This window comes from Rutidosis leptorrhynchoides, chromosome 5 (genome assembly GCF_046630445.1).
Source record: "Rutidosis leptorrhynchoides isolate AG116_Rl617_1_P2 chromosome 5, CSIRO_AGI_Rlap_v1, whole genome shotgun sequence".
NCBI lineage: Eukaryota > Viridiplantae > Streptophyta > Magnoliopsida > Asterales > Asteraceae > Rutidosis > Rutidosis leptorrhynchoides.
In genome coordinates, this window is record NC_092337.1 from 336,052,171 (window position 1) to 336,079,033 (window position 26,863).

The 26,863-nt window shown below is 34.4% G+C and overlaps 1 protein-coding gene across 2 annotated transcripts in view; it reads right to left on the reverse strand.

Annotated features, from left to right (window-relative positions):
- Positions 1 to 8,379: 8,379 nt before the first annotated feature.
- LOC139847151 (ubiquitin-like-specific protease 1C) overlaps positions 8,380 to 26,863 on the reverse strand; it is a 112,769-nt gene continuing 94,285 nt past the window's right edge. Inside the window, exons 1-14 of one of the 2 annotated variants that reach the window (XM_071836769.1) lie at positions 13,943 to 14,423; positions 13,691 to 13,742; positions 13,394 to 13,482; positions 13,093 to 13,289; positions 12,905 to 12,953; positions 11,974 to 12,044; positions 11,846 to 11,878; positions 11,668 to 11,763; positions 10,869 to 10,956; positions 10,679 to 10,776; positions 10,484 to 10,606; positions 9,724 to 9,838; positions 8,897 to 9,004; positions 8,380 to 8,779 (exon numbers count right to left, since the gene is read on the reverse strand). In XM_071836769.1, coding sequence (XP_071692870.1) covers positions 8,654 to 8,779; positions 8,897 to 9,004; positions 9,724 to 9,838; positions 10,484 to 10,606; positions 10,679 to 10,776; positions 10,869 to 10,956; positions 11,668 to 11,763; positions 11,846 to 11,878; positions 11,974 to 12,044; positions 12,905 to 12,953; positions 13,093 to 13,289; positions 13,394 to 13,482; positions 13,691 to 13,742; positions 13,943 to 14,305 — 1,608 coding nt within the window. In that variant the 5' untranslated portion in view covers positions 14,306 to 14,423 and the 3' untranslated portion in view covers positions 8,380 to 8,653. Of the gene's footprint in view, positions 8,780 to 8,896; positions 9,005 to 9,723; positions 9,839 to 10,483; positions 10,607 to 10,678; positions 10,777 to 10,868; positions 10,957 to 11,667; positions 11,764 to 11,845; positions 11,879 to 11,973; positions 12,045 to 12,904; positions 12,954 to 13,092; positions 13,290 to 13,393; positions 13,483 to 13,690; positions 13,743 to 13,942; positions 14,424 to 26,863 lie in introns of those variants that run through there. The other variant, XM_071836770.1, reaches the window with a different exon arrangement.

Consider the following 26,863-nt stretch of genomic DNA (forward strand, 5'->3'; position numbering starts at 1 on the left):
TGTGGCTCCGATCATCTGAGATTTAACACAAGAATGATTTTGAGATTCATACATAGTTTTATTTCTTAGCTATACATTCAATTGTTATTTTGCCCATCTATTCTTTATAAACAAATTAACATATATATAGTTTAAATTACTAAAAATTGGTAATATTGTTGGAACACACCTTAGTAATATTTGGATGATCAAGATATTGCCATAAACCGGCTTCTTTTTTGAAATCCTCCTTCATAATACCCTTTTGCACTTCTGTAATCTTCTTGTCGCTTAAATCAAGAACTTTCACTAAACAAACAATTAAAAAAATCCTATTAGCCTTACACACAAAAAAAGATCCTTAATTAGAATCTTAAATCAACAAATTAAAGAAAAAAGGAAGTAAAATCAAACATAGTCTTATACAATAATACAAACAGTCAAGAACGTTACTTGCAACCGTCTGGCCATTGTACGATCCTTTACGAACAACACCAAAAGTCCCACGACCGATAACATGGCCAAGAATAATCTTATTTGGATCGATTGTATCTCCCCATTGTTGTTGTTCTACTTGTTTTTCGTTAACTTGTTGGTGTTGTACAACGTAACGTTGCTGACAATTAAACGAACGTGGCATATAATGGTTGCGATTCATGATGACGTCGACTGGTTTCAGGGGATTCTCCATGGATACTTGCATGAAGTTTAGAAAGGCGTAATGTATCTAATAGTTGGACGTGCATGAAAAGTGTTAGTACGTACTTTCCAAGTTATATATAACTAAATGTAAAGTTTAGGCAGTAATTAGTTAGGTTTTGCGTCCGCTTATTTCGTAGTTTGATTTATATTCAATTACTTTTTTCCTTTTCCTACTTATATTTTCAACAAATGAATGTTAATCTTTTATTTGACACATGAGTTAATTTATCTATCTGGTATTGTTGTAAAATGGTTAGCTTAAGATATACGGAGTATCAATAACCATATTCATAACCTTTAGATAATAAATTATTATATTTCTATAAATTTCAATTATAATATAATAATAAACACATTATAATTATAAATATATTTTATACTATGAAAGAAAATATAAAGCTTTGAATAATTAATTAATCAAACAGTTTAAATAATCTAATTGATTCCATAACATATTGGTTTTGTAAGCAAATTCGATAACACTTTATATAAAAATTTTGTGTAATTTAATACAAAACCGTTTTAACAACCTAATAGAGATCTTATCTTATATTGAACCTGAACTTAATAATTAAATAATTATTCTTCACATTCATATTCAAAACTGAAATTCGATTATTCAATGGAAATTTATTATCTCTTTCTCTTTTAATTAATACAAAATTAGTGTATACTCCACTATTTTATATTATTATTAATTTATTTATATCATTTAATAAAATAATCTTATTGATAAAGGAAATATTATTGTAATAGATTAAAAGAATACTTAGTGTTAGTTTCTGAAAAGTACTAAGACTGCTATTAACCCTGCATGTGACGTCACCGGCAAATAGTGTACTTTTCAATTTTGTAGGGCCGACCATTTTCTGATTTTTATTTTTTACATTTGAATAAATATAATAAAAAATACATTATATAAAATAAAATACATATCAAATATAGAAAAAGACATAAATTAACATTTTATTAAAATTAAACATTACATAAAATTAAAAATATAAAGTTATAAATATAAATTTAAGTTAATTTAAATAATAATTAAAATAAAACATACTATTAAATTAAATATATTTTGTTAAATAAATTGAAAAATTGGCCCAAAAATAAAAAGTGGACTTTTAACCCTTTAAACTACATCTCTTCTATATCATCTATTTGCACCCTTCATTTATTATTCTCCATCATCTTCATCATCGCCTTTCTTAAGAAATACAAAACTTAAATTCAAAGTCAACAAATAAAAACGACTAGCAACAAGTTAAAAAAGCTCAACCAATCAAAAGAAACCACGTCGACCTCACGCCACTCTCCCTCTCCGTGACTCCGTCAGTTTGGTGACTAATTCCTCAACAGTGTTACACCATTATGATTTGAGTGGTGATGTGATGATAGCAGTGTTGTGAGAAAAAGAATTTTTCCAACGATGTTATTAATAAAACATTGTAGAAGATTTTAAGTGATGTGATGACATATAATTGGTAGTTAAAGGGAAATGGGGGGGGGGGGGGAGAAAGAGAATACGAATGGACAGAAGTCAGGAGCAGGAAGAACACAAGAAGATATGAAGACAACAGCAAAAAAATCTACGAATGGCAATGAAGCTAACAAAGAAAGGAGAGGTCGAACAGATATTGGAAGAATAATGGAATCAATGAGAACCACCTTTTTCTTCACTAATTACCCAGAAAAGTGGGGAAAGGAACTGCTTTGGCAATTATTTGACAAATATGGAAGGGTCATTGACATCTTCATTGCTCAGAGGCTATCAATGGCCGGAAAAAAGTTTGGTTTCGTCAGATTCAAAAAGGGTGAAGATGAAGATTTGTTGAGTCAAAAGTTGGAAAATGTTTGGGTTGAAGAAAGAAGACTAGTCATCAATAAAGCAAAATATGAGAGGAACAAAAATGATATCACAAAGCAGGAGAAGAAAGAATGGAGGAATCCTTACATCAACAACAGTTGTCATGTCTCTAACTCAGGAAGAGATGGTAGGAGCTTTATGGAAGTTTTATCAGGAAAACAAACTCAACCTAATTTAATCATCAAAGACTCAGAGATTGACCAAGACAGAATTGATAGATCCTTCATTGGAGATGTTAAAAATGTGAAGATATTAAAAAATATAAAGATGATATGCTATGTCGAAGGTATTGAAGACTGCCAAGTAAGCTATTTGGGGGGAAGATCGGTCCTTATGGAATGGAAATCAAAAGAATCCGCCAAAAAGGCATTTGAAAACTGTTACGATTGGCTTCTCAATTGGATGGATTGTGTGTAAAAGTGGAATGGAAACATCAGCTCATTTGGAAGAATCACTTGGCTTCATGTTGATGGATTTCCTATTTTTTTTTTAAATAATATGGATAAAGTTGAGAGATGGATAACTGACAAGTGGGGTCGTATTATGGATCACGATTATAGCTGTCCCGCACGGTGGAAGTTCCTGGTTCATACGTATCACATGTCCAGTATCAATTAAAGCTGCTTGTTTGAAGTCAATAATAATAAAAATTGGAAGGTAATGGTCACTGAGGAAATGGTGAATCCATCTCTTTTAATTTCATCTGAGGTGGAAGACAGCGTATGTAGTGATGATCTAACCAATTCAACTAGTTGGTCGAAAAAGTTTGCCGGAGACAGAAGTGTGGATGATGAAGATGATGGCGTGTCTTCCTTTGGTTCTTGGGACTCACAAAGGTCACGGGTGTGGGAAGAACGTAAGGTCAACAGTTCGCCGTTTTTGGGAGTTGTAGAAGATACTTGGGAACTAAAAAATATTAATGACGGCTACGCCTCGACTCCTTCAAAACCTAATATGACGGTTGGCACCCAGAGCGAAGAATGTGCAAAGGAACCAATGTTGGATGGATTGGGCCAATCAAGTAATAGCCCAATTAGATCTTCTAAGGTGAGCCGGCCCAAGACTAGTGGGCCAACTGATAATAATTTTAATGATTTGGATATTGAGTGTATGGGCCAAAACCTGGGCCAAGGAGGCGATAACTCATCAAAAAAAGGAACCGATCCAGAAAAACAAATGGGCAGTGCTTCTAAAAGTAAAAAAGATGATGTTGGAGATGCTAGAACAGAAAACAATAGAGGAAAAAGAACCCTAAATCAGAAAGAAAAAGAGGGGTTGAACATTCCAATTGTGGGTAGGATAAGTTTCCACAAGCTAAAAGAGTCGGCGAGAAAAAAAGGAAAAGAGAAAATCAAGATTAGCTCGCAAAAGTCGTTCGCTAGTAAAGAATCCAATGCGAATCAGAATCGTGATTCAATTGGAATTCGGTTAGATGCAAAAAAGAAGAAAGCTGTCGGTGAAGCACTTGGATTCAATTTCTGTAAGCATACACATTGTAGCAAAAGGTTTGGTAGGAGCTCTAATGCCTAACTTGGATGGAGCTCTACGACGTTTTATAAGTTTAATAATGAAGCTTTTATCTATCAATTTAAATAAATGGTATAGGAGGAACAGAAAAAAGAGAGTGGATTAGAAATTTAAATAAATCAAATCAACTTGATTTTAATGGTATCCAGGAGACAAAATCGCAAATCAACGATCATTCGTTGCTTGTTAGTCTATGGGGTACTAATGAGTTTGAATTTGTTCACTGTCCTGCTAGTGGCCTTTCGGGTGGTATTGTTTCGTTATGGCGAAGAGATAGCTTCATGATGGAAGGTTGTATCACCAACAGAAATTACATTTTAGTTTACGGCATTTGGCCAGGATTGAATGGGAAGATAAACCTTTTAAATATATATGCCCCACAAGAAGCTATAGCGAAACAATCATTGTGGCTGGAAATTGGTAATCTAATGACAAATCATGAAGGGAATTGGGTGATTTTTGGTGATTTTAATACTGTTAGGCAAAAAGAAGAAAGGCGTGCTTCTATCTTTAAAGAAAGAGAAGCCAGAAATTTCAATAATTTCATTGAAAGTGCAGGTCTAATAGACCTACCAACAGGAGGCAGGAAATTCACGTGGATGTCAAGCGATGGGAGGAAAGCAACTAAAATAGATAGAATTCTTCTATCTCCAGATTTCATTGATCAGTGGCCAAATTCTGAAATTATGGTACTTCCACGGAAAGAATCCGATCATTGTCCCCTTTTCCTTAACGCGAAACTGAGTATGAACTTAAATTTTGGTCCGAAACCTTTCAAATTCTTTAACGTTTAGCTTGAGGATGAGGAGTTCATGCCAATGGTGGAGAGAGCCTGGGCCAGCTATTCTTTCAACGGCAGGGCTGATACTTGTTTCAAAAATAAATTAAAGGCATTGAAGTTGGACTTAAAAAAATGGGCCAAGGACAAATACGGAAAGCTGGATTACAATATTCAGAAATTACAGGAGAAGATCAATGATTGGGAAAGTATGGCTGAAATCTCGACTCCAAATGATTATGATATTCGGCGACGGGAAGAGAATCTAATTACCCTAAAAAATCTTGAAAGAGCTAAGAAAGAGATGTTAAAGCAGAAAAGTAGAATCCGATGGGCGGTTGATGGAGACGAAAACTCTAAATTTTTCCACGCTATCAACAAAATGGGGGAAAAATCTAATGGCCTTTCCCGGATTAATATTGAAGGAGAATTGATCTCTGATTCAAGCAAGATCAAATAAACTGCCTTTACATGCTTTGCTGAGAAATTCAAACGCTCATCAGACTGCAGAACAGGTTATCTCAGTCCCTCTTTTTCTCGCCTTTCTGATTTTGATAATGATGTATTATGTAGAGAATTCGATAAAGACGAGATAAAAAGAGCTGTTTGGAGTTGTGCCATCTCAAAAGCCCAGGCCCAGACGGATTTAATTTTAATTTCATAAAAAAATTCCGGGGGATTCTGGAAGAGGATGTATTGAAGTGTGTACAGAAATTCAGAACTTACAGTAACTTCCCTCGTGATTGCAATAGTTCATTCTTATCTCTTGTTTCAAAGGTTTCAAACCCCATGACTTTCAATGAATTTCGGCCAATTAGCTTGATTGGATGTTTGTACAAGATAATAGCCAAAATTCTTGAAAATAGATTGAAAAAGGTGTTGTCGAAAGTTATTAGTGCTAATCAGTCCGCATTCTTAAAAGGAAGACAAATTCTTGATGGTGTGCTTGTGGCAAATGAAGTAGTGCATGAATTTAAAAGAAACAAAAGGAAGCTCTTCCTCTTCAAAGTAGATTTCTCGAAAGCTTTCGATTGTGTTGATTAGAGGTTTCTTGACGAAGTCATGAAGCAAATGAACTTTTCTACCAAGTGGAGAGGATGGATAAAGGGGTGTTTAACTTCTGGTAGAGCATCTGTTTTGATAAGGGGCAGTCCCACGAATGAATTTCCAATTGAAAAGGGGCTACGCCAAGGTGACCCTTTGTCCCCCTTCTTATTTACCATTGTGGGTGAAGCGTTAAGTGTGGCGCTGAAAGACGCAAACAATATCGGTGTTTTTAAAGGCTTTTCGGTGGGATCTAAAGAAGTGAAGCTGACACATTTACAATACGCGGATGATGTTTTATTTTTTGGCGAATGGTCCATAGAAAATATCTCAAATCTGATCAATATTGTCTCATGTTTTGGGGATGCTTCTGGCTTGAGAATTAATTTTGGAAAAAGCCGAGTATTCGGTATTAATGTGTCTGATCAGGAGGTTTCTGCTGTATGTCGAGATATAATGTGTGCCAAAGGTTCGCTTCCTTTTTCTTACTTGGGATTGCCTGTCGGACAAAGAATGAATAATTCAAGTGCTTGGGAAAATATAGTAAACAAATTTCTTTCCAATCTCAACCCGTGGAAAGCAAGAACTCTCTCAATTGGTGGTAGGGCTACTTTGGTAAAATCAATATTAAGTAGCCTACCACTATATTACATGTGGATTTTCAAAGCTCCGATTGGTGTCATTAATCACCTCGAGTCATTGAGAAGGAAATTTTTCTGGAATAATCTTGATGGCAATGGAATCTCATGGGTAAAATGGAATAAAGTTCTTGCCTCAAAATCATTTGGCGGGCTTGGTATAGGTAGTCTCCGAGCAAAAAATCTTAGCTTACTAGCCAAGTGGTGGTGGCGTTATAAGAAAGAAAGTGGCTCACTTTGGGCATCTATAGTCAACTCAATCTACGGTGATGATGGGGCATTCAGAATTGAAGGGTGTAAGGGTTCTGGAATATGGCCAATGATTATAAAAGCATGCAAGGAGATTGACAAGCTTGGAGTTTCCTTTTCTACATCCTTCTGCAGAAACATTGGCAATGGAAAATCCACTTCTTTCTGGTCTGACTCCTGGCTACCTAACAACTCTTCAAACCTTCGGTCTTGTTATCCACGTTTATTTGCATTGGAGTCAAATAAAAATTGTTGTGTTGCGGATAGAGTTCGTAATTCAGACCATGGTCTTAAACGCTGCTGGGATTGGCTAAACTCTATTCGTGGAAGGGCCCTTGACGAATTAAATAGCCTCTCTGATGTCATAGCTGTTGGGTCGAATTTAAATGAAAAAGACGACTCATGGGCGTGGTCTTTAAAGTCAAATGGTGTTTTTTCAGTTAGCCATTTATCTTCTCTTGTTGATAAGCAATTCCTTAACATTCTGCCGGATCTAAATTCGAGTATTTGGTTGCCATGTTTACCTAAAAAAGTTAACATCTTCAATTGGCAATTAAATATGGACAAAATTACAACAAGGTCAAATCTGTTAAAGCGTGGTGTAAATCTCGACCCATCTTGTCCATTTTGCGAAGAGGTGGAAGAAGACTCGTCACATTTATTTGTCAATTGTAGGTTCATAAAGCCTTTGTGGAGAAATCTATTTGCTTGGTGGCAGGTTCCAGCTCTAATTCTAAATGGAGTTGACAATGCTATAAATGCATCGTCCTATAGCATTGGTTCGGAGAATATTAATAAAGCTCTATGGACGTCTAGTAGAATTCTTCTCTGGCTTATTTGGAGGTGGCGAAACAAACTTGTGCATAGCTCTATTGAACAAAGGCAATCAATTAAGAATGAAACATAACGGTTAGCCTTCGAGTCCTCTCACACCTATGGCTATCTAATAGAAGAAAGGTGATTCATGGCGACTTTGATTCATGGAAAAGAGATCCTAAAAGTTTGGTGTTATAGTTTGGTGTTATAGTTGTTTTAGGTGTGAGTGGTGTTCTATATCATTTTGGTCTTTTCGGCTTTTTGTAGTTTTTCTAGGTGTTGTTTGGCCCTTCTGTTGTATTCTAACACGCTTCTTGCGTGCTTCTTTAATTGATGTTGCTTTCAAAAAAAAAAAAAAAGGGAAATGCGGGAAAATACATCCGTTGTTGAAAACATTGTGAGATGCCCACACCAACGCCCCATAGGAGGATGCCCACACCAACGCCCCATAGGAGGCGTAGAGTGCATTTTAGCAAGCAATGTCACAGAACCAACGCCCACAACAGACTTTAGAAAGCAGTTGTGAAATTCGGAGCGACCCTGAACACATTCGGAGTAACCTTTGAAGTCTAGCCTAAAGATACCACTTAAAAAGTCATTAGGAGCACTACTTAGTTGCCAAGCAGATACTACTACAATACTAGTTGGCCATATCCTCTATTTCGCGTCACAGGTATCACCCCAACCTATGCATCCAAGTAAAATATATCTCCTTAGTATAACCAAATTAGGCGCATACATTTAAGTAAAAGAATACTTCCAAAAATACTTTTTTTCCGGAGTAGCAACTTGATCCATTTTTTTTTTATTGTTTTAGCTTTTTTAGGGGGATTCAAGCATGTTTTCAAAGCATGGGCAACTCTACCTTAATCCATTACTACTTACTAGTTTTTCTACTTTTAATCCTTCCTATACAAATGTATGTACAGCTAACGACAGCTTTTTGAAAATGGATTTACATCTACAAATGCAACTTTTAACATAATGCTTCCGAAACCAAATCGATCTTGATTTACCATAACCTCCAAAACATTACCAGTAGCACTTCAACCACACCTAAATCTCGGGAGACGGGGAGCATTCATTTGCCTTTTTAGCTTTCTTGAACTCTTGTACAAGTAGATCATATATTTTTACTCTTGATTTGGATGCTTCTTGAGCGCGAAACCATTGCTTACCAAACTGATGATCAAAATACAATAATTGGCAAGTGAGTTGTACCTATTGACATAGCTCAATAACAACACAAATATATAATTATAATAATGAAATATGAAGGAGAGATGTAAAGATTTGTACCATTGATAAATCTTTTTTCCTAAACCTCTCGGGAGCTTTTTTGATGAAAAGTTCCAAATAGAACAAAATAAAGAGCCCACAGTCATATTCATTCTTTTGTTGTGGAACCTGATTAAGCAAAAACAGACATTGTGATATCAAAATTATGAGATATCTATATATTTATGTTTATATGAAGATAATAAATACCTGGCAATTGAGACCCATACTTTCTAATTTGGGTCAAATGGGTTAAGCTTTCAGGTCAATTAGGTCATGAAAGAAAATTAGGCCTTACAATGTAAATCAAAACCTAAAAAAAAGTCCAGTGAGTTTTTCTCCGGCCTATTGGGTCTTATACAAAATATAAAAGGACGGGTCAAATGGGTATCAAATCCTAAAGTTCAATAAAATAGAGACAGGTCTAATGGGTCTTGTGAATGGGTCAAATGGGTCAAGCATAACAAGTTTCATCCGTCAATCATTTATGAATGCATTCATGGTTATATCAATTATTATGTATATTAATATTTTCTTAAATATACAATAAAAATTAATAATAACTAAAACAATATAATAAATGTAAAAAATCAAGTTTAAAAGTATATGACCCGTTGAACCTATTTGACACATTTGACCCATTACCCGTTTTGACCTGTTACCCAAACCGACCCAACCTGACCCGTTTGGATCCGTTTAAAATGTTTACCCGTTTGACCCATGAACCATTTCAACCCAAAACCGTTTTGACCCGTTACGAAAACTGACCCAACCTGACCCGTTTGCCGTTTGCTGGGTATTCATAATATATAATAAAGTTGTAATGATGTAAAAGCACAAATTATTACCATAACCCTTTTGTGATCCATTCTACGGTCAAGAGTCTCCCAAATTTCATCTGCAATCGGAATATTCAAATGAGCTTCTGATTTTCTTAGGTAGTTCCATTCTTCTTTCAGAAATCTACAACCAAGCTTAATTTATAAATCTCACAAAACGTGAATTTAACTTATTGCATGAAAGGCATTTATAAGTATGATCGAAAGTGTTTTCAACACATGTTCCATTAAATCACATCATCAGATAACTATTACTCTTGTCATGTATTTTCCATTAGTTGTGCCTATCATGGTTGCAAACGGCGGTAGCATCGCTTTGGTGAGTAGCCCGTCCCATTTCACCAACGTCTAATTAGTTGTGTCAACGCTAAAAAGTCGGGTCAAAGTCGGGCAACGTCTGTCAAAAGTCAACATTTTGTCTGGCCTTTTTCTAATGTAAACAAAAATCCCAAGGCCATTTAATAATTAGTTGGGAAAAACACTGACTTATATAGTATCCCTTAAAGATAAATTATTAATAAATATAAATACACTATATAATTATAGAAAATATTATAAAAAACCTATATAATATTTAAGCTAATACCAAGTCATCTTATTTGTAAATCATTTATTTTTTAAAAAATTATTTTTGAAATATTTATGTTTGAAATGTTTATATTTAATAGATTTATACTTAAAGGTCAACATTGGTCAACATACGTCTCGCGCCTTTTTCAACCTTGGTGTCTATTAATGATGTAAATTAACTTATACAGTAGATAAATACCTTTTAATGTTATCAAAAAGTGATGTACTGTCATGTAGCCCAAGTGAGTCGAAATGAAGCAAAATTGGCCCTAATTCATCTGCTTTTGTAGGTACACATATTATCACCAAACTCCAATGCGCACTGTGCAATTAGCGAAAACATTATGCATGATTTTCACACATCTAACATCTTAAGTATGAGTGAGATTCTTACCTTTCATGAACGGGGAGAACTATGAAGGCTTTCTCGAATAAGCTAACACCTTTCCACCACTTTCTGAACTTAAGAAATGAATCTTCCTTGTAGCTCAACTAATAAAAAGGAGAAAAAAAAAAAAATAGAAATCAGTTATTTGCCATTGAAAAGAAATATAAAGTGTAATACAAAATTGGAATTCATATACCTTCGCCAACTTGTTATAAAAGTATGTGTTGAAGAAATGATAACTGCTTGTGGAACTCTCAGACGAAGGTGTGGGCTGCTGAAGGTATCTGTTCAAAAAATAAAGAAAAACGTAACCATCAAATAAATTCATTTTGCGTTGTGTGCTCGTTTTTCTAGTGGAAAAGAATGTGATAAAGAGAGAAGAGAGAAAATGATGAAAAATAACGTAATATAAAATAGCATACATGTATTCTTGAGTTGAAAGGAGAGTAAAAGAAAGAAAAGGAATATTAAAAAATAAAAAATAAAAAATTTTACAATTATATCATTTGCAATATTTGAACTAAATTGATTTGTATATAACTTATATGATCAATAAATAACATGTAATCAGTATTTTATTGTTAGTTTTATAAATATTATTAATTATTAATTATTTTTGAACACATGAAAGAAGTAGAGAAAGACAACTCGGATCATTTTTTACTGTATTCTGTTGCGTACAACGTACAATAATGTTGGTTATAGAATAATAAGAGGATTGGGAATAATATTCAAATATAATATTAAAAAAATACGTAGGTTTTTCTTCCAATCCCCGCCCAAATATGGGCGAAAAATGTTAACAAAAACCTTGTATACTCTCCTTTCTGATATCTCCTCTTCTTTCGTTTCCACTTAAAATGAAAACTCATGAATGCCTATTATTTAAAAATCTGTTCAATTCCTTTCCTTTCCACCATTAACATAACTTGAGAACGCTAGAATCTCAAACAATGGTAAAAGCGTATGAAACCTTTGCATAAAATAACACTAACCTTATATAAAAATTGATTATAGTGGACGAAAGACATGCTTCAGGCAAAAGACATTCCATGTCATTAGAATTAACTTCAACTGGATCAGGGTCATCCCTGTAAATTCACAATCAAAAGCAGATAGTAAAACTAAAATTGTAGGGAATCCTATAAATATGTAAATTCAATTGTATCATACCTTGATGGGTAGTAGACTTTAACATCTTTCATACTGCAATTTGACATCATCGATTAAAACATTTTTCCTATAATATCAAGTCATTAAACATAAAAAAGAGATGGCAGATGTGAGTCAAGATTGGTTACCTTGGATCCAATTTTTCAACATACTGTAATGTAGTCTCGATATCTTCATCCACTAAATGATAACTCCGTTTCTGTTGAATTAATGACAGTACTAAAACTTATAAGCAGAAATTATCAAAATACCCTCAACATGACAACATATTGGACCATCTTATTTACTAAAGTTCAATTTTGATCAACGCCCGACTCTTCCCGTCTCATCCCGACTATATATATGATGTATATATATTACTCAAGTAACGAATAAGTTAAAATGTTTAATTTTGAATTAATTAATTAATGAGTGACTAATTATTTAATTAAATGATATTTAATTATTAAAACATATATATATATATATATATATATATATATATATATATATATATATATAGGTCCCAACTGCGACTTGAGACTTTTACAACCTTAATTAGAACTAAATGGGGAACAAAATATGAGATGGTTCGTTTCATAACATTTTAGAGGAACATCCTAAATTTAAAACTTCCTGATACTGATGACGATTCCTATAGATATCTAAGATAGAATGGTCTCGCCATTCAACGAGCCATTGATAAGCATTTGAGCATCAAACTGTATGGTCTTCCAAGACATACATTGAAGAAGAATGAACTAAACTGATAATATGCCCATCTTATACGTTTGGTCCAAAGACTAACTTCGTTTTTGGAAGGTAGATACCATCCCATCTCTTACAATTTGTTTTTTTCATGGTTAATTTCTTTGTCCAAATATACATGAAAAAAAAAAAGGTCACCTAGACCACAAAGCTCACCAAATACTTTAAGCAAGAAGACTAAACATCAAAGCAAATGGGCAGCCAAGGAAGGGTAAAATAAAGGAAAGTATTCATGCGATGAAAACATTTAAATAAATAAAAAAAAAAAAAAAAAAAAAAAAAAAAAAAAAAAGAATAACGAAAACAATTTACTTGTCTAGGTCTTAAATTTCTTGATGGTGTATCTTTTGGAGAGTTTGGCCTGCAACAGAAAAAGAACAACTTAATAAGAACAAGATTATATTTAAAGCAAACTGATTGCTTCTATTCTTGCGATGAATTGTAAAACAAGTATACAGATAATGAAAAACAACATTCAGACTGAGATAAACATTTCTTACTCTAATTTAGCAGTAGTAGAATCGCCATCTTTTTTATCGTCATCGGAAATTATCTGTCTCTTACTATCTACTGGACGCGATAATCCTGTTTTGGATCCTCCCTTCCCCAAAATAGTCTTCAACTTCACTTTTCTCCCTTGACAAGGATTGATAACACACAAATCTTTTTCGAATGCATTGACAGTCCTAGAATCTTGCTGTTATTAAATGAAAGTTCATGTTGGCGTACTCTTTACTTCAGTAAGTACCAGAAGAAAAAAATAATAAATAAAAATTATTTAGGTATGATAGAGGATCATACATCTTCCATCAGCTTACTCAAAAAACGTTTGGTGAATCTTGAAGCAGATGCAGAATTCTGACCACCTTTCTTGTTGCCACACGATCCACCTACAGAAAAACGGTTCATATGATTTTATGCAAATAGTTAGATATCATGCCAAGCTTCAAAATGAGCAGTCGATACAAAACGCAATCCAACAAAACAGATAGCAGAACAATGCAGTTGTATCCTATACTTTTTCTTTGCAGCATACATTCTTAACAGTTAAATTAGGGTTTGTATAAGCTTCAATAAACAGTTGGCAGTTAATTTTACCATCATCACTATGATCCGAAAGCTGAATTGTCTCCTTACTTCCATTCTCCACCTGTTAAAACGACACGATAACAAAAAGATAGTCAAATAAAAACTCAACAGTGAGAATTATGTACATCATAGCTCAAGTTCAACCGAATAAACACGAAAAACCAAAATGCACAAAATACAAACCCTAATTTACAAAATGATCATCCATCAACCAATTACTACATTAAATTGACGCAAAATTAGGGCAAAAGAAAGCACAACCTTCGTCAATTTAGCTTGAATCCTTCTTTCGAGTTCGGCTTCGTATCGCCTGACAGTTGCTTTAAGCTTTTCGCCTCTATCAGGCAACTTATCAGATATTTTAACCATTCTTTTTTGTCTTGATATAAACTCGTTGATTTCACGGTCAGTTTTCATCATTAGTTCAGTATCATGTTCTCGATTTTCGAGTGTGTCAGTTTCCGTACTACCGCCGGTAACGTCCACCGGTTTTTTGCTTGATGTAATGATAATTTCCGGCGGAGGATCGTCATCGCCGGAGTCTAACAGGTTGTCATAGTCAATATCCAAAGGTTTCCCCCTTTTTATTCCGTTGCAACCGTTATTTTGTTCGTCGATTTCCATTCCAAATTGATTGATTATCAGTAAATTTGTAAATAAAACTGATAAAATGTGAATGTGAAATCGACGGTGGTTGTGGCAGAAGGAAGAGGGCCGAAGACGGCTAGTGTTGATTCAGGGTCTGAGGAAAGGGGGTAAAACTGAAATATTGAAATAGAATTAGAAATAGAAATAGAAATCATAATTAAAATTCAGAGTTAATTATATCATTGGTCCCTGTAGTTTATCAATAGTTATACAAGTAGCCCTTTTCTTTTTAAAATCATACCAGTAGTCCTAAACCTAAAGCCAAGTAGTCAGTTAACGAAAAAAATTAACTGACGTTAAGTTTAGAACCATCCCGTGCATTTATCAAACCACAAAGATTACCGGTACCATTTAAAAAGAAAAGAACACTTTTCTATTCTTTTCTTACCTTCATCTTAATCTTCTCAAAATTATAAACCCTAATTTTTAGAGCATGCTTGGTATAATTAGGGGAATGGAAATGAAAATGGTAATAGGAATATAATGGGAATATAATGGAATATTATAAGGGTTAAATATATAATAAATAAAATGTATTGAAAATTAAAAATATTATAAAAAAGAAAATACACGTACATAATTGTGTGATGAGGAGTGGGGAGAAAAACATGGAAGTTTGTTTCTAAGCATAATACGTAGAGATTTTTTTTATTCCCCTCTAATTGATGGGGAATGCTCCATTAACCACTACTAAGGAACGCTCATTCCCTTTATATTTAACAAAGCATATTATTGATTCTCTTTCTCATTCCTTATCACCCAAAACCCCCAACCAAGCACACCCTTATTAACCTTCAACTTTATCATCCAAATTACAATAATCGTACAATTACAATAATCATAATTTTATAACCCTTCATTTTATAAAATTAGTGCTACAACGAAGTCGATTCGCAACGTCTATAAATCCATCGTAACCTGCTTTCTTTGAATCTCATCCAACTTCCTGTTATCTAATTTTCACAACACAAAAATCACATATTTTATTTGTTTTTTATTAAAATAGTAGTGATAATGATATTGATTTAAGATCTATGTTAACCTGAACCATTTTATTGCGAAAAAGATCGAGGAAAACATGGTCTAACAAGCCGGGTTTGTACTCAACTGTTGTTTTTTGTATCTGTAAATTTTAGAAAGAAGAGACACTAAGACAATAGTGGATGATGAATAAATATAGAAAAAAACATTTTGTAACACCCCGTTTATCTAAACATGACGCTCGGGGCATCATTTGAAGTCCAAGAATGATTATTTAATAGTTTGGATGTAATGCTTTGACCACGTTTGACTTTGGGATGTTTTAAAAGTGAAATTGGAGTACATCAGGTAATCTATCGAGTTTGAGAGCAGTTTGTCGCGTTCTGGTGTGTCGCGTTCCGTGACAAACATGCTTGAAACGAGACAAGTTCTGATGGTGATTTCTGACCACTTTGTCGCGTTTGAGTGCTGTTTATCGCGTCCTGGTGTCGCGAAACGCGACGAAGTGTCGCGAAACGCGACAAATGTCGCTGAAATGACTTTTTAGCCATTTTAAATGGCATCTTTTGGGGGTATAATAGTCCTTTCACTTGTGGCCGGTTTTGAGGAGTTTAAAGCTGATTTAACCTTACCCAATCCTCATTTATCACATCTTCACCTTCACCAATTAAATCCTAGAGAGAGAGTTAGGGTTTAGTGAGAGAGAGCTCACTTGAAGAAGAAGAAGACCAAATCCCACCCAAGTCCGAGTTTTAAAGTTGTTCCCTACGTCTCTAGCTACGTTGTGATTGTATTGGTAAGTCTTAACTCTATGTTCTGAGTTTTAATTGGTTTATGGCTAGGGTTTTGTGTACTTGAGGCTTGTATGACCATTTGGGGGTTAAATGGGTGAATTTAGGTTATATTGATGAAAGGAAAACCCTAATAGCTATAACCTAGGCCTTGGTCTTGTAGTTTGAGATTTGTAAGTGTTAAATGTGTTGTTAGGCACTAATACACATGTTAAATGTCGAAAGATTTGTAAATGGGTTAAGTTTGACTAAATTTGTAAGTTTAAGTGTCAAAATGGGTCAAATGGGTAATGTTGACCTAGTTTGGGCAAGATGGGTATGAAAATACCCTAGATGGTGTTAGTTGTTGATATTGGACTATAATCACTAGCTTTTGGGGAATTATAATGGGTCTTGGCCATTAATGGGCGGTTTTGGTGTAACTGAGTCATTTAATGCAATTGGGTCATTAAATGCTCAAGTGTTAAATGTTGGTGTCTAGTCCAACTAGTTTGTGTATTGAAAGTGTACTTAATGAAATAGGTACGTTGCATTGAAGGTTGCGAGCTTGATTCCCTAGTTCACCAAAGACGATAAGGTGAGTGGAATAATTATACGTTCATGTATATGGCGTGTTTATTTGTGAATGTTATGGCATGAACCATGTGCCGGTAGTGCCATAACATGTATGTGACGGATATAGGATGTGAACCACGTGCCGGTAGCATCGAGTGTGAACCACGTGCCGGTAGCACTATAAAATGAGGCGTGAACCACGTGCCGGTAGCGTCAAAGTGTGGACCATGTGCCGGTAGCACTATAAAAGAGTGAGACTCAAATGCGTATGGTGTGAACCACGTGCCGGTAGCACCATAGCGTTATGGTTAACCATATTGTGTTGTGATCGTTTAGCATTATATATATATATATATATATTGTGTTGAGTATATGCTAATGAGATTTTGTGTCAATGTACTACTTGTTGGTATTTCGGGTATGATTAACTTGCTTTGTGAGTTACATGTTCGTACGAGGTATTTGGTATTAGTGATTGCAAATAGATGGGTTATATATATGTATGTATAATTATTGCATTCACTAAGCATTTCTTACCCTCTCGTTGTTTACCATTTTATAGGTTCCGGCGTGGACAAGGGTAAGGGCATTCGTTTGGATTAGAGATCCCGCCTTATTGTTAGGGGACGCTTTTGGATTTGTTAGCTTTGGAAGTTGGCCTAACGTTTTGGATAGTTTAGTCCCAAACCATGCTCGAAGTGTCGTTTGGATTATAAACTATCATTTGTAGTGGGGCGAACTTGTATTAAACTTAATTAATGGCCTTCGTGCCTTGTAAACATTTAAATTATGGTACGTTTTAAATAGAACTTGTGGAATGGTTTACATATTTTATTGGCGCGTAAATGTAAAATATATATATATATATATATATATATATATATATATATATATATATATATATATATATATATATATATATATTGTATGGAAATACGGGTTGGGTTGTTTCACATTTTCAAGTAGAATAGAAAATTAAGAGTAATAGACTGTTTGTGGTGACTCGAGAAGATGGGATGAGAATTTGTTGTTGGTTTTATAGAAAAGGAATAAGGGAAGGTTAGAGGAAAAAATGTGGCCACATTTGTTCGATAAGAATAAAAGATGGATATTTGCTGCCATGTCTATGTAATATATATTTATATATGTATATATGTGTATGTGTATTAGGCATTGATCCTAAACTTAATGTCAGTTAATTCGTTTCGTTAATAATTGAAATGTCCCGTTCTTATCGATTAAAAACGTTCCATATTAATTGATTTCGTTGCGAGGTTTTGACCTCTATATGAGACGTTTTTCAAAGACTGCATTCATTTTAAAACAAACCATAACCTTTATTTCATCAATAAAGGTTTAAAAAGCTTTACGTAGATTATCAAATAATGATAATCTAAAATATCCTGTTTACACACGACCATTACATAATGGTTTACAATACAAATATGTTACAACAAAATAAGTTTCTTGAATGCAGTTTTTACACAATATCATACAAGCATGGACTCCAAATCTCGTCCTTATTTAAGTATGCGACAGCGGAAGCTCTTAATAATCACCTGAGAATAAACATGCTTAAAACGTCAACAAAAATGTTGGTGAGTTATAGGTTTAACCTATATATATCAAATCATAATAATAGACCACAAGATTTCATATTTCAATACACATCCCATACATAGAGATAAAAATCATTCATATGGTGAACACCTGGTAACCGACATTAACAAGATGCATATATAAGAATATCCCCATCATTCCGGGACACCCTTCGGATATGATATAAATTTCGAAGTACTAAAGCATCCGGTACTTTGGATGGGGTTTGTTAGGCCCAATAGATCTATCTTTAGGATTCGCGTCAATTAGGGTGTCTGTTCCCTAATTCTTAGATTACCAGACTTAATAAAAAGGGGCATATTCGATTTCGATAATTCAACCATAGAAAGTAGTTTCACGTACTTGTGTCTATTTTGTAAATCATTTATAAAACCTGCATGTATTATCATCCCAAAAATATTAGATTTTAAAAGTGGGACTATAACTCACTTTCACAGATTTTTACTTCGTCGGGAAGTAAGACTTGGTCACTGGTTGATTCACGAACCTATAACAATATATACATATATATCAAAGTATGTTCAAAATATATTTACAACACTTTTAATATATTTTGATGTTTTAAGTTTATTAAGTCAGCTGTCCTCGTTAGTAACCTACAACTAGTTGTCCACAGTTAGATGTACAGAAATAAATCGATAAATATTATCTTGAATCAATCCACGACCCAGTGTATACGTATCTTAGTATTGATCACAACTCAAACTATATATATTTTGGAATCAACCTCAACCCTGTATAGCTAACTCCAACATTCACATATAGAGTGTCTATGGTTGTTCCGAAATATATATAGATGTGTCGACATGATAGGTCGAAACATTGTATACGTGTCTATGGTATCTTAAGATTACATAATATATAATACAAGTTGATTAAGTTATGGTTGGAATAGATTTGTTACCAATTTTCACGTAGCTAAAATGAGAAAAATTATCCAATCTTGTTTTACCCATAACTTCTTCATTTTAAATCCGTTTTGAGTGAATCAAATTGAAATGGTTTCATATTGAACTCTATTTTATGAATCTAAACAGAAAAAGTATAGGTTTATAGTCGGAAAAATAAGTTACAAGTCGTTTTTGTAAAGGTAGTCATTTCAGTCGAAAGAACGACGTCTAGATGACCATTTTAGAAAACATACTTCCACTTTGAGTTTAACCATAATTTTTGGATATAGTTTCATGTTCATAATAAAAATCATTTTCTTAGAATAACAACTTTTAAATCAAAGTTTATCATAGTTTTTAATTAACTAACCCAAAACAGCCCGCGGTGTTACTACGACGGCGTAAATCTGGTTTTACGATGTTTTTCGTGTTTCCAGGTTTTAAATCATTAAGTTAGCATATCATATAGATATAGAACATGTGTTTAGTTGATTTTAAAAGTCAAGTTAGAAGGATTAACTTTTGTTTGCGAACAAGTTTAGAATTAACTAAACTATGTTCTAGTGATTACAAGTTTAAACCTTCGAATAAGATAGCTTTATATGTATGAATTGAATGATGTTATGAACATCATTACTACCTTAAGTTCCTTGGATAAACCTACTGGAAAAGAGAAAAATGGATCTAGCTTCAACGGATCCTTGGATGGCTCGAAGTTCTTGAAGCAGAATCATGACACGAAAACAAGTTCAAGTAAGATCATCACTTGAAATAAGATTGTTATAGTTATAGAAATTGAACCAAAGTTTGAATATGATTATTACCTTGTATTAGAATGATAACCTACTGTAAGAAACAAAGATTTCTTGAGGTTGGATGATCACCTTACAAGATTGGAAGTGAGCTAGCAAACTTGAAAGTATTCTTGATTTTATGTAACTAGAACTTGTAGAATTTATGAAGAACACTTAGAACTTGAAGATAGAACTTGAGAGAGATCAATTAGATGAAGAAAATTGAAGAATGAAAGTGTTTGTAGGTGTTTTTGGTCGTTGGTGTATGGATTAGATATAAAGGATATGTAATTTTGTTTTCATCTAAATAAGTCATGAATGATTACTCATATTTTTGTTATTTTATGAGATATTTCATGCTAGTTGCCAAATGATGGTTCTCACATGTGTTAGGTGACTCACATGGGCTGCTAAGAGCTGATCATTGGAGTGTATATACCAATAGTACATACATCTAAAAGCTGTGTATTGTACGAGTACGAATACGGGTGCATACGAGTAGAATTGTTGATGAAACTGAACGAGGATGTAATTGTAAGAATTTTTGTTAAGTAGAAGTATTTTTATAAGTGTATTGAAGTCTTTCAAAAGTGTATAAATACATATTAAAACACTACATGTATATACATTTTAACTGAGTCGTTAAGTCATCGTTAGTCGTTACATGTAAGTGTTGTTTTGAAACCTTTAGGTTAACGATCTTGTTAAATGTTGTTAACCCAATGTTTATAATATCAAATGAGATTTTAAATTATTATATTATCATGATATTATCATGTATGAATATCTCTTAATATGATATATATACATTAAATGTCTTTACAACGATAATCGTTACATATATGTCTCGTTTAAAAATCATTAAGTTAGTAGTCTTGTTTTTACATATGTAGTTCATTGTTAATATAGTTAATGATATGTTTACTTATCATAGTATCATGTTAACTATATATATATCCATATATATGTCATCATATAGTTTTTACAAGTTTTAACGTTCGTGAATCACCGGTCAACTTGGGTGGTCAATTGTCTATATGAAACATATTTCAATTAATCAAGTCTTAACAAGTTTGATTGCTTAACATGTTGGAAACATTTAATCATGTAAATATCAATCTCAATTAATATATATATACATGGAAAAGTTCGGGTCACTACAGTACTTACCCGTTAAATAAATTTCGTCCCGAAATTTTAAGCTGTTGAAGGTGTTGACGAATCTTCTGGAAATAGATGCGGGTATTTCTTCTTCATCTAATCTTCACGCTCCCAGGTGAACTCGGGTCCTCTACGAGCATTCCATCAAACCTTAACAATTGGTATCTTGTTTTGCTTAAGTCTTTTAACCTCACGATCCATTATTTCGACGGGTTCTTCGATGAATTGAAGTTTTTCGTTGATTTGGATTTCATCTAGCGGAATAGAGAGATCTTCTTTAGCAAAACATTTCTTCAAATTCGAGACGTGGAAAGTGTTATGTACAGCCGCGAGTTGTTGAGGTAACTCAAGTCGGTAAGCTACTGGTCCGACACGATCAATAATCTTGAATGGTCCAATATACCTTGGATTTAATTTCCCTCGTTTACCAAATCGAACAACGCCTTTCCAAGGTGCAACTTTAAGCATGACCATCTCTCCAATTTCAAATTCTATATCTTTTCTTTTAATGTCAGCGTAGCTCTTTTGTCGACTTTAGGCGGTTTTCAACCGTTGTTGAATTTGGATGATCTTCTCGGTAGTTTCTTGTATAATCTCCGGACCCGTAATCTGTCTATCCCCCACTTCACTCCAACAAATCGAAGACCTGCACTTTCTACCATAAAGTGCTTCAAACGGCGCCATCTCAATGCTTGAATGGTAGCTGTTGTTGTAGGAAAATTCTGCTAACGGTAGATGTCGATCCCAACTGTTTCCGAAATCAATAACACATGCTCGTAGCATGTCTTCAAGCGTTTGTATGGTCCTTTCGCTCTGCCCATCAGTTTGTGGATGATAGGCAGTACTCATGTCTAGACGAGTTCCTAATGCTTGCTGTAATGTCTGCCAGAATCTTGAAATAAATCTGTCATCCCTATCAGAGATAATAGAGATTGGTATTCCATGTCTGGAGACGACTTCCTTCAAATACAGTCGTGCTAACTTCTCCATCTTGTCATCTTCTCTTATTGGCAGGAAGTGTGCTGATTTGGTAAGACGATCAACTATTACCCAAATAGTATCATAACCACTTGCAGTCCTTGGCAATTTAGTGATGAAATCCATGGTAATGTTTTCCCATTTCCATTCCGGGATTTCGGGTTGTTGAAGTAGACCTGATGGTTTCTGATGCTCAGCTTTGACCTTAGAACACGTCAAACATTCTCCTACATATTTAGCAACATCGGCTTTCATACCCAGCCACCAAAAATGTTTCTTGAGATCCTTGTACATCTTCCCCGTTCCAGGATGTATTGAGTATCTGGTTTTATGAGCTTCTCTAAGTACCATTTCTCTCATATCTCCAAATTTTGGTACCCAAATCCTTTCAGCCTTATACCGGGTTCCGTCTTCTCGAATATTAAGATGCTTCTCCGATCCTTTGGGTATTTCATCCTTTAAATTTCCCTCTTTTAAAACTCCTTGTTGCGCCTCCTTTATTTGAGTAGTAAGGTTATTATGAATCATTATATTTCATAGATTTTACTCGAATGGGTTCTCTATCCTTCCTGCTCAAGGCATCGGCTACCACATTTGCCTTCCCCGGGTGGTAACGAATCTCAAAGTCGTAATCATTCAACAATTCAATCCACCTACGCTGCCTCATATTCAGTTGTTTCTGATTAAATATGTGCTGAAGACTTTTGTGGTCGGTATATATAATACTTTTGACCCCATATAAGTAGTGCCTCCAAGTCTTTAATGCAAAAACAACCGCGCCTAATTCCAAATCATGCGTCGTATAATTTTGTTCGTGAATCTTCAATTGTCTAGACGCATAAGCAATCACCTTCGTTCGTTGCATTAATACACAACCGAGACCTTGCTTTGATGCGTCACAATAAATCACAAAATCATCATTCCCTTCAGGCAATGACAATATAGGTGCCGTAGTTAGCTTTTTCTTCAATAACTGAAACGCTTTCTCTTGTTCATTATTCCATTCAAATTTCTTCCCTTTATGCGTTAATGCAGTCAAGGGTTTTGCTATTCTAGAAAAGTCTTGGATGAACCTTCTGTAGTAACCAGCTAGTCCTAAAAACTGGCGTATGTGTTTCGGAGTTTTCGGGGTTTCCCACTTTTCAACAGTTTCTATCTTTGCCGGATCCACCTTAATACCTTCTTTGTTCACTATGTGACCGATGAATTGAACTTCTTTCAACCAAAATGCACACTTTGAAAACTTAGCGTACAATTCTTCCTTCCTCAATACTTCTAACACCTTTCTCAAATGTTCACCGTGTTCTTGGTCATTCTTTGAGTAAATAAGTATGTCATCAATGAAAACAATGACAAACTTGTCAAGGTATGGTCCACACACTCGGTTCATAAGGTCCATGAACACAGCTGGTGCATTAGTTAAACCAAACGGCATGACCATAAACTCGTAATGACCATAACGTGTTCTGAAAGCAGTCTTTGGAATATCATCTTCTTTCACCCGCATTTGATGATACCCGGAACGTAAGTCAATCTTTGAATAAACAGACGGGCCTTGTAGTTGATCAAATAAGTCGTCGATTCTCAGTAGTGGGTAGCGGTTCTTGATGGTAAGTTTGTTCAACTCTCGGTAGTCGATACACAACCTGAATGTACCATCTTTCTTCTTGACAAACAAAACAGGAGCTCCCCACGGTGATGTGCTTGGTCGAATGAAACCACGCTCTAAAAGTTCTTGTAATTGGCTTTGTAGTTCTTTCATCTCGCTAGGTGCGAGTCTGTAAGGAGCACGAGCTATTGGTGCAGCTCCTGGTACAAGATCTATTTGAAATTCAACGGATCGATGTGGGGGTAATCCCGGTAATTCTTTCGGAAATACATCGGGAAATTCTTTTGCAATGGGAACATCATTGATGCTCTTTTCTTCAGTTTTTACTTTCTCGACGTGTGCTAGAACAGCATACGCCAGTTTTCTTATTAGTTTTTGTGCCTTCAAATTACTAATAAGATGTAGCTTCGTGTTGCCCTTTTCTCCGTACACCATTAAGGGTTTTCCTTTTTCTCGTATAATGCGAATTACATTTTCGTAACAAACGATCTCTGCTTTCACTTCTTTCAACCAGTCCATACCGATTATCACATCAAAACTCCCTAACTCTACTGGTATCAAATCAATCTTAAATGTTTCGCTAACCAATTTAATTTCTCGATTCCGACATATATTATCTGCTGAAATTAATTTACCATTTGCTAATTCGAGTAAAAATTTACTATCCAAAGGCGTCAATGGACAACTTAATTTAGCACAAAAATCTCTACTCATATAGCTTCTATCCGCACCCGAATCAAATAAAACGTAAGCAGATTTATTGTCAATAAGAAACGTACCCGTAACAAGCTCCGGGTCTTCCTGTGCCTCTGCCGCATTAATATTGAAAACTCTTCCGCGACCTTGTCCATTCGTGTTCTCCTGGTTCGGGCAATTTTTAATAATGTGGCCCGGTTTTCCACATTTATAACAAACTACATTGGCATAACTTGCTCCGACACTACTTGCTCTGCCATTACTCGTTCCGACACCATTTGTTCCTTTCGTTCTATTAACCCCTGGTCCGTAGACCTCACACTTCGCCGCGCTATGACCATTTCTTTTACACTTGTTGCAAAATTTGGTGCAGAACCCCGAGTGATACTTTTCACACCTTTGGCATAGCTGCTTCTGATTGTTGTTGTTGTTGTGGTTATTATTGTTGTTGGGATGATTGTTGTAGTTGTTGTTGTTGTTGTTGTTATTGTTGTTGTTGTTGTTGGGCCGTTTGTTGTAGTTGCGATTGTTGGGATAATTGTTGCGATTATTGTTGTAATTGCTGTTGTTGTTGTATTGGTGATTCTTATCACCGTTTTCCTCCCACTTTCTTTTGACTTGCTTTACATTGGCCTCTTCAACAGTCTGTTCTTTAATTCTTTCTTCAATCTGATTCACTAGTTTGTGAGCCATTCTACATGCCTGTTGTATGGAGGCGGGCTCGTGTGAATGATGATGTAGCGGAGGGGTACGTGATAGTACTATATTTTACTAGGAAATACTACAAAATATGACACAAGTTTTATTAATTTACGGATGGGATATACCTAAACCTTGCTACAACACTATAGGCAGTGTACCTAATCGTAGAGTAGTGTAGTTTTTAGTAAGTCCGGTTCGTTCCACAGGGAGCTAGTGATTACGTACTATATTTTTATAAAACTATATTTATATAAATATATATATATATATAAGTAGTAATATTATTATAAAAGGGGGGTTTTACCGTTTAATGACCGGTTTGTCGATTCTATATTTTAAGCGCAAAGATAAATGACGATAATTAAAGTGCGCAAAATAATGACAATAAATAAAATGACAGTAAATAAAATTGCGAGTAATAAAATGACAGTAAATAAAGATACGATGAGAAATATAATAAAACAATTATGCTTATTTAAACTTCCGTAATCATGATGTTTGACGTGTTGATTTTAATTTATTACCATGGGTTAATTGTCCTTTGTCCTGGTTTATTTGATACGTCTATCTGATTTTTGTCCATAATAGTCCATCGGTCATAAATATAAAGTGCGAGTGTCCTCGTCAAATTACCCTTATACCCGAAGTCAAATATTCCAACTAATTAAGGATTTAAACTGTGACGCAGTTATCACTTCTGTCAACAATTACACCAGTTATCACTGTGTGTAATCTACCCCTGTTTTGATTAGATATGAATATTAATTTACCCACTTGATCAGTTTGAATAATCAATTACCCAACCCGAATAATTAATTAAATGATTATAATAGATTCCATATGAACGTCACTAAATAGGACAACCATAATCATTATTAATTATTAGGATAATTAATTTGAAGATAGGTTCGACAGACTCCAATGAGTTGTCACTCAATTAGACAATACCCCCCATCTATTAATAGTCAATAGTCCAATTTCCACAAGTGTCGGTCTTTTGCCCAAATCTTAATTATGGTACAAAGCCCAATTACCCAATTTTAGTAATTAGCCCAACATCATGATTACTTCGTTTTAAATAAGCATAATAATAACTTAGCTACGAGACATTAAATTAAAAAGGAAAGACATAACTTACAGTGGGTATTAATATCGTAGTATTACACGGGCAGAGTCTTGACTTAAAACCCGTAAATCATTTGTTACAATACTAAACTAAATCATAATTATTAAAATTATAATTAAAATTATAATTATTTATTTATGTTATATGTTTACAGAGAAGGAAAAGAAAAAGATGTGTTTGAGTTCGTGCATAAACTGCCTTTTTATAGGCATTTGGCCAGATTTTTACTGCCATGCGACTCGCATGGGTTTATGCCTATTTGCCATGCGACTCGCATGGCCACGCTGGACAGCTCACATATCTTTTGTCTTCTTGTTCGTCGACATATTTATTAAATATATATAAAATATAAATAATTTTAATAATTATTTATATATTATATTATATTTATGTGCATAGTAGACTAGATATTTTTGGTCCATTGCGTCGGGCGTTTCTTCTTGGCTCGGGTCCCGGTTCCGGATTTTCGGACGTCCTTTCGTACTATTTTATATCGTGTACTTTGCGTTCCGCAACTTGTACTCTTGTCATTTTTAGACGTTCTTCATCAATAATTTGAACCTTTTTATTTGTATCTTGTATATTTGAGCTTTTTGGACCTTTGTGTCTTTAATTCGTCGTTTTCGCCTTT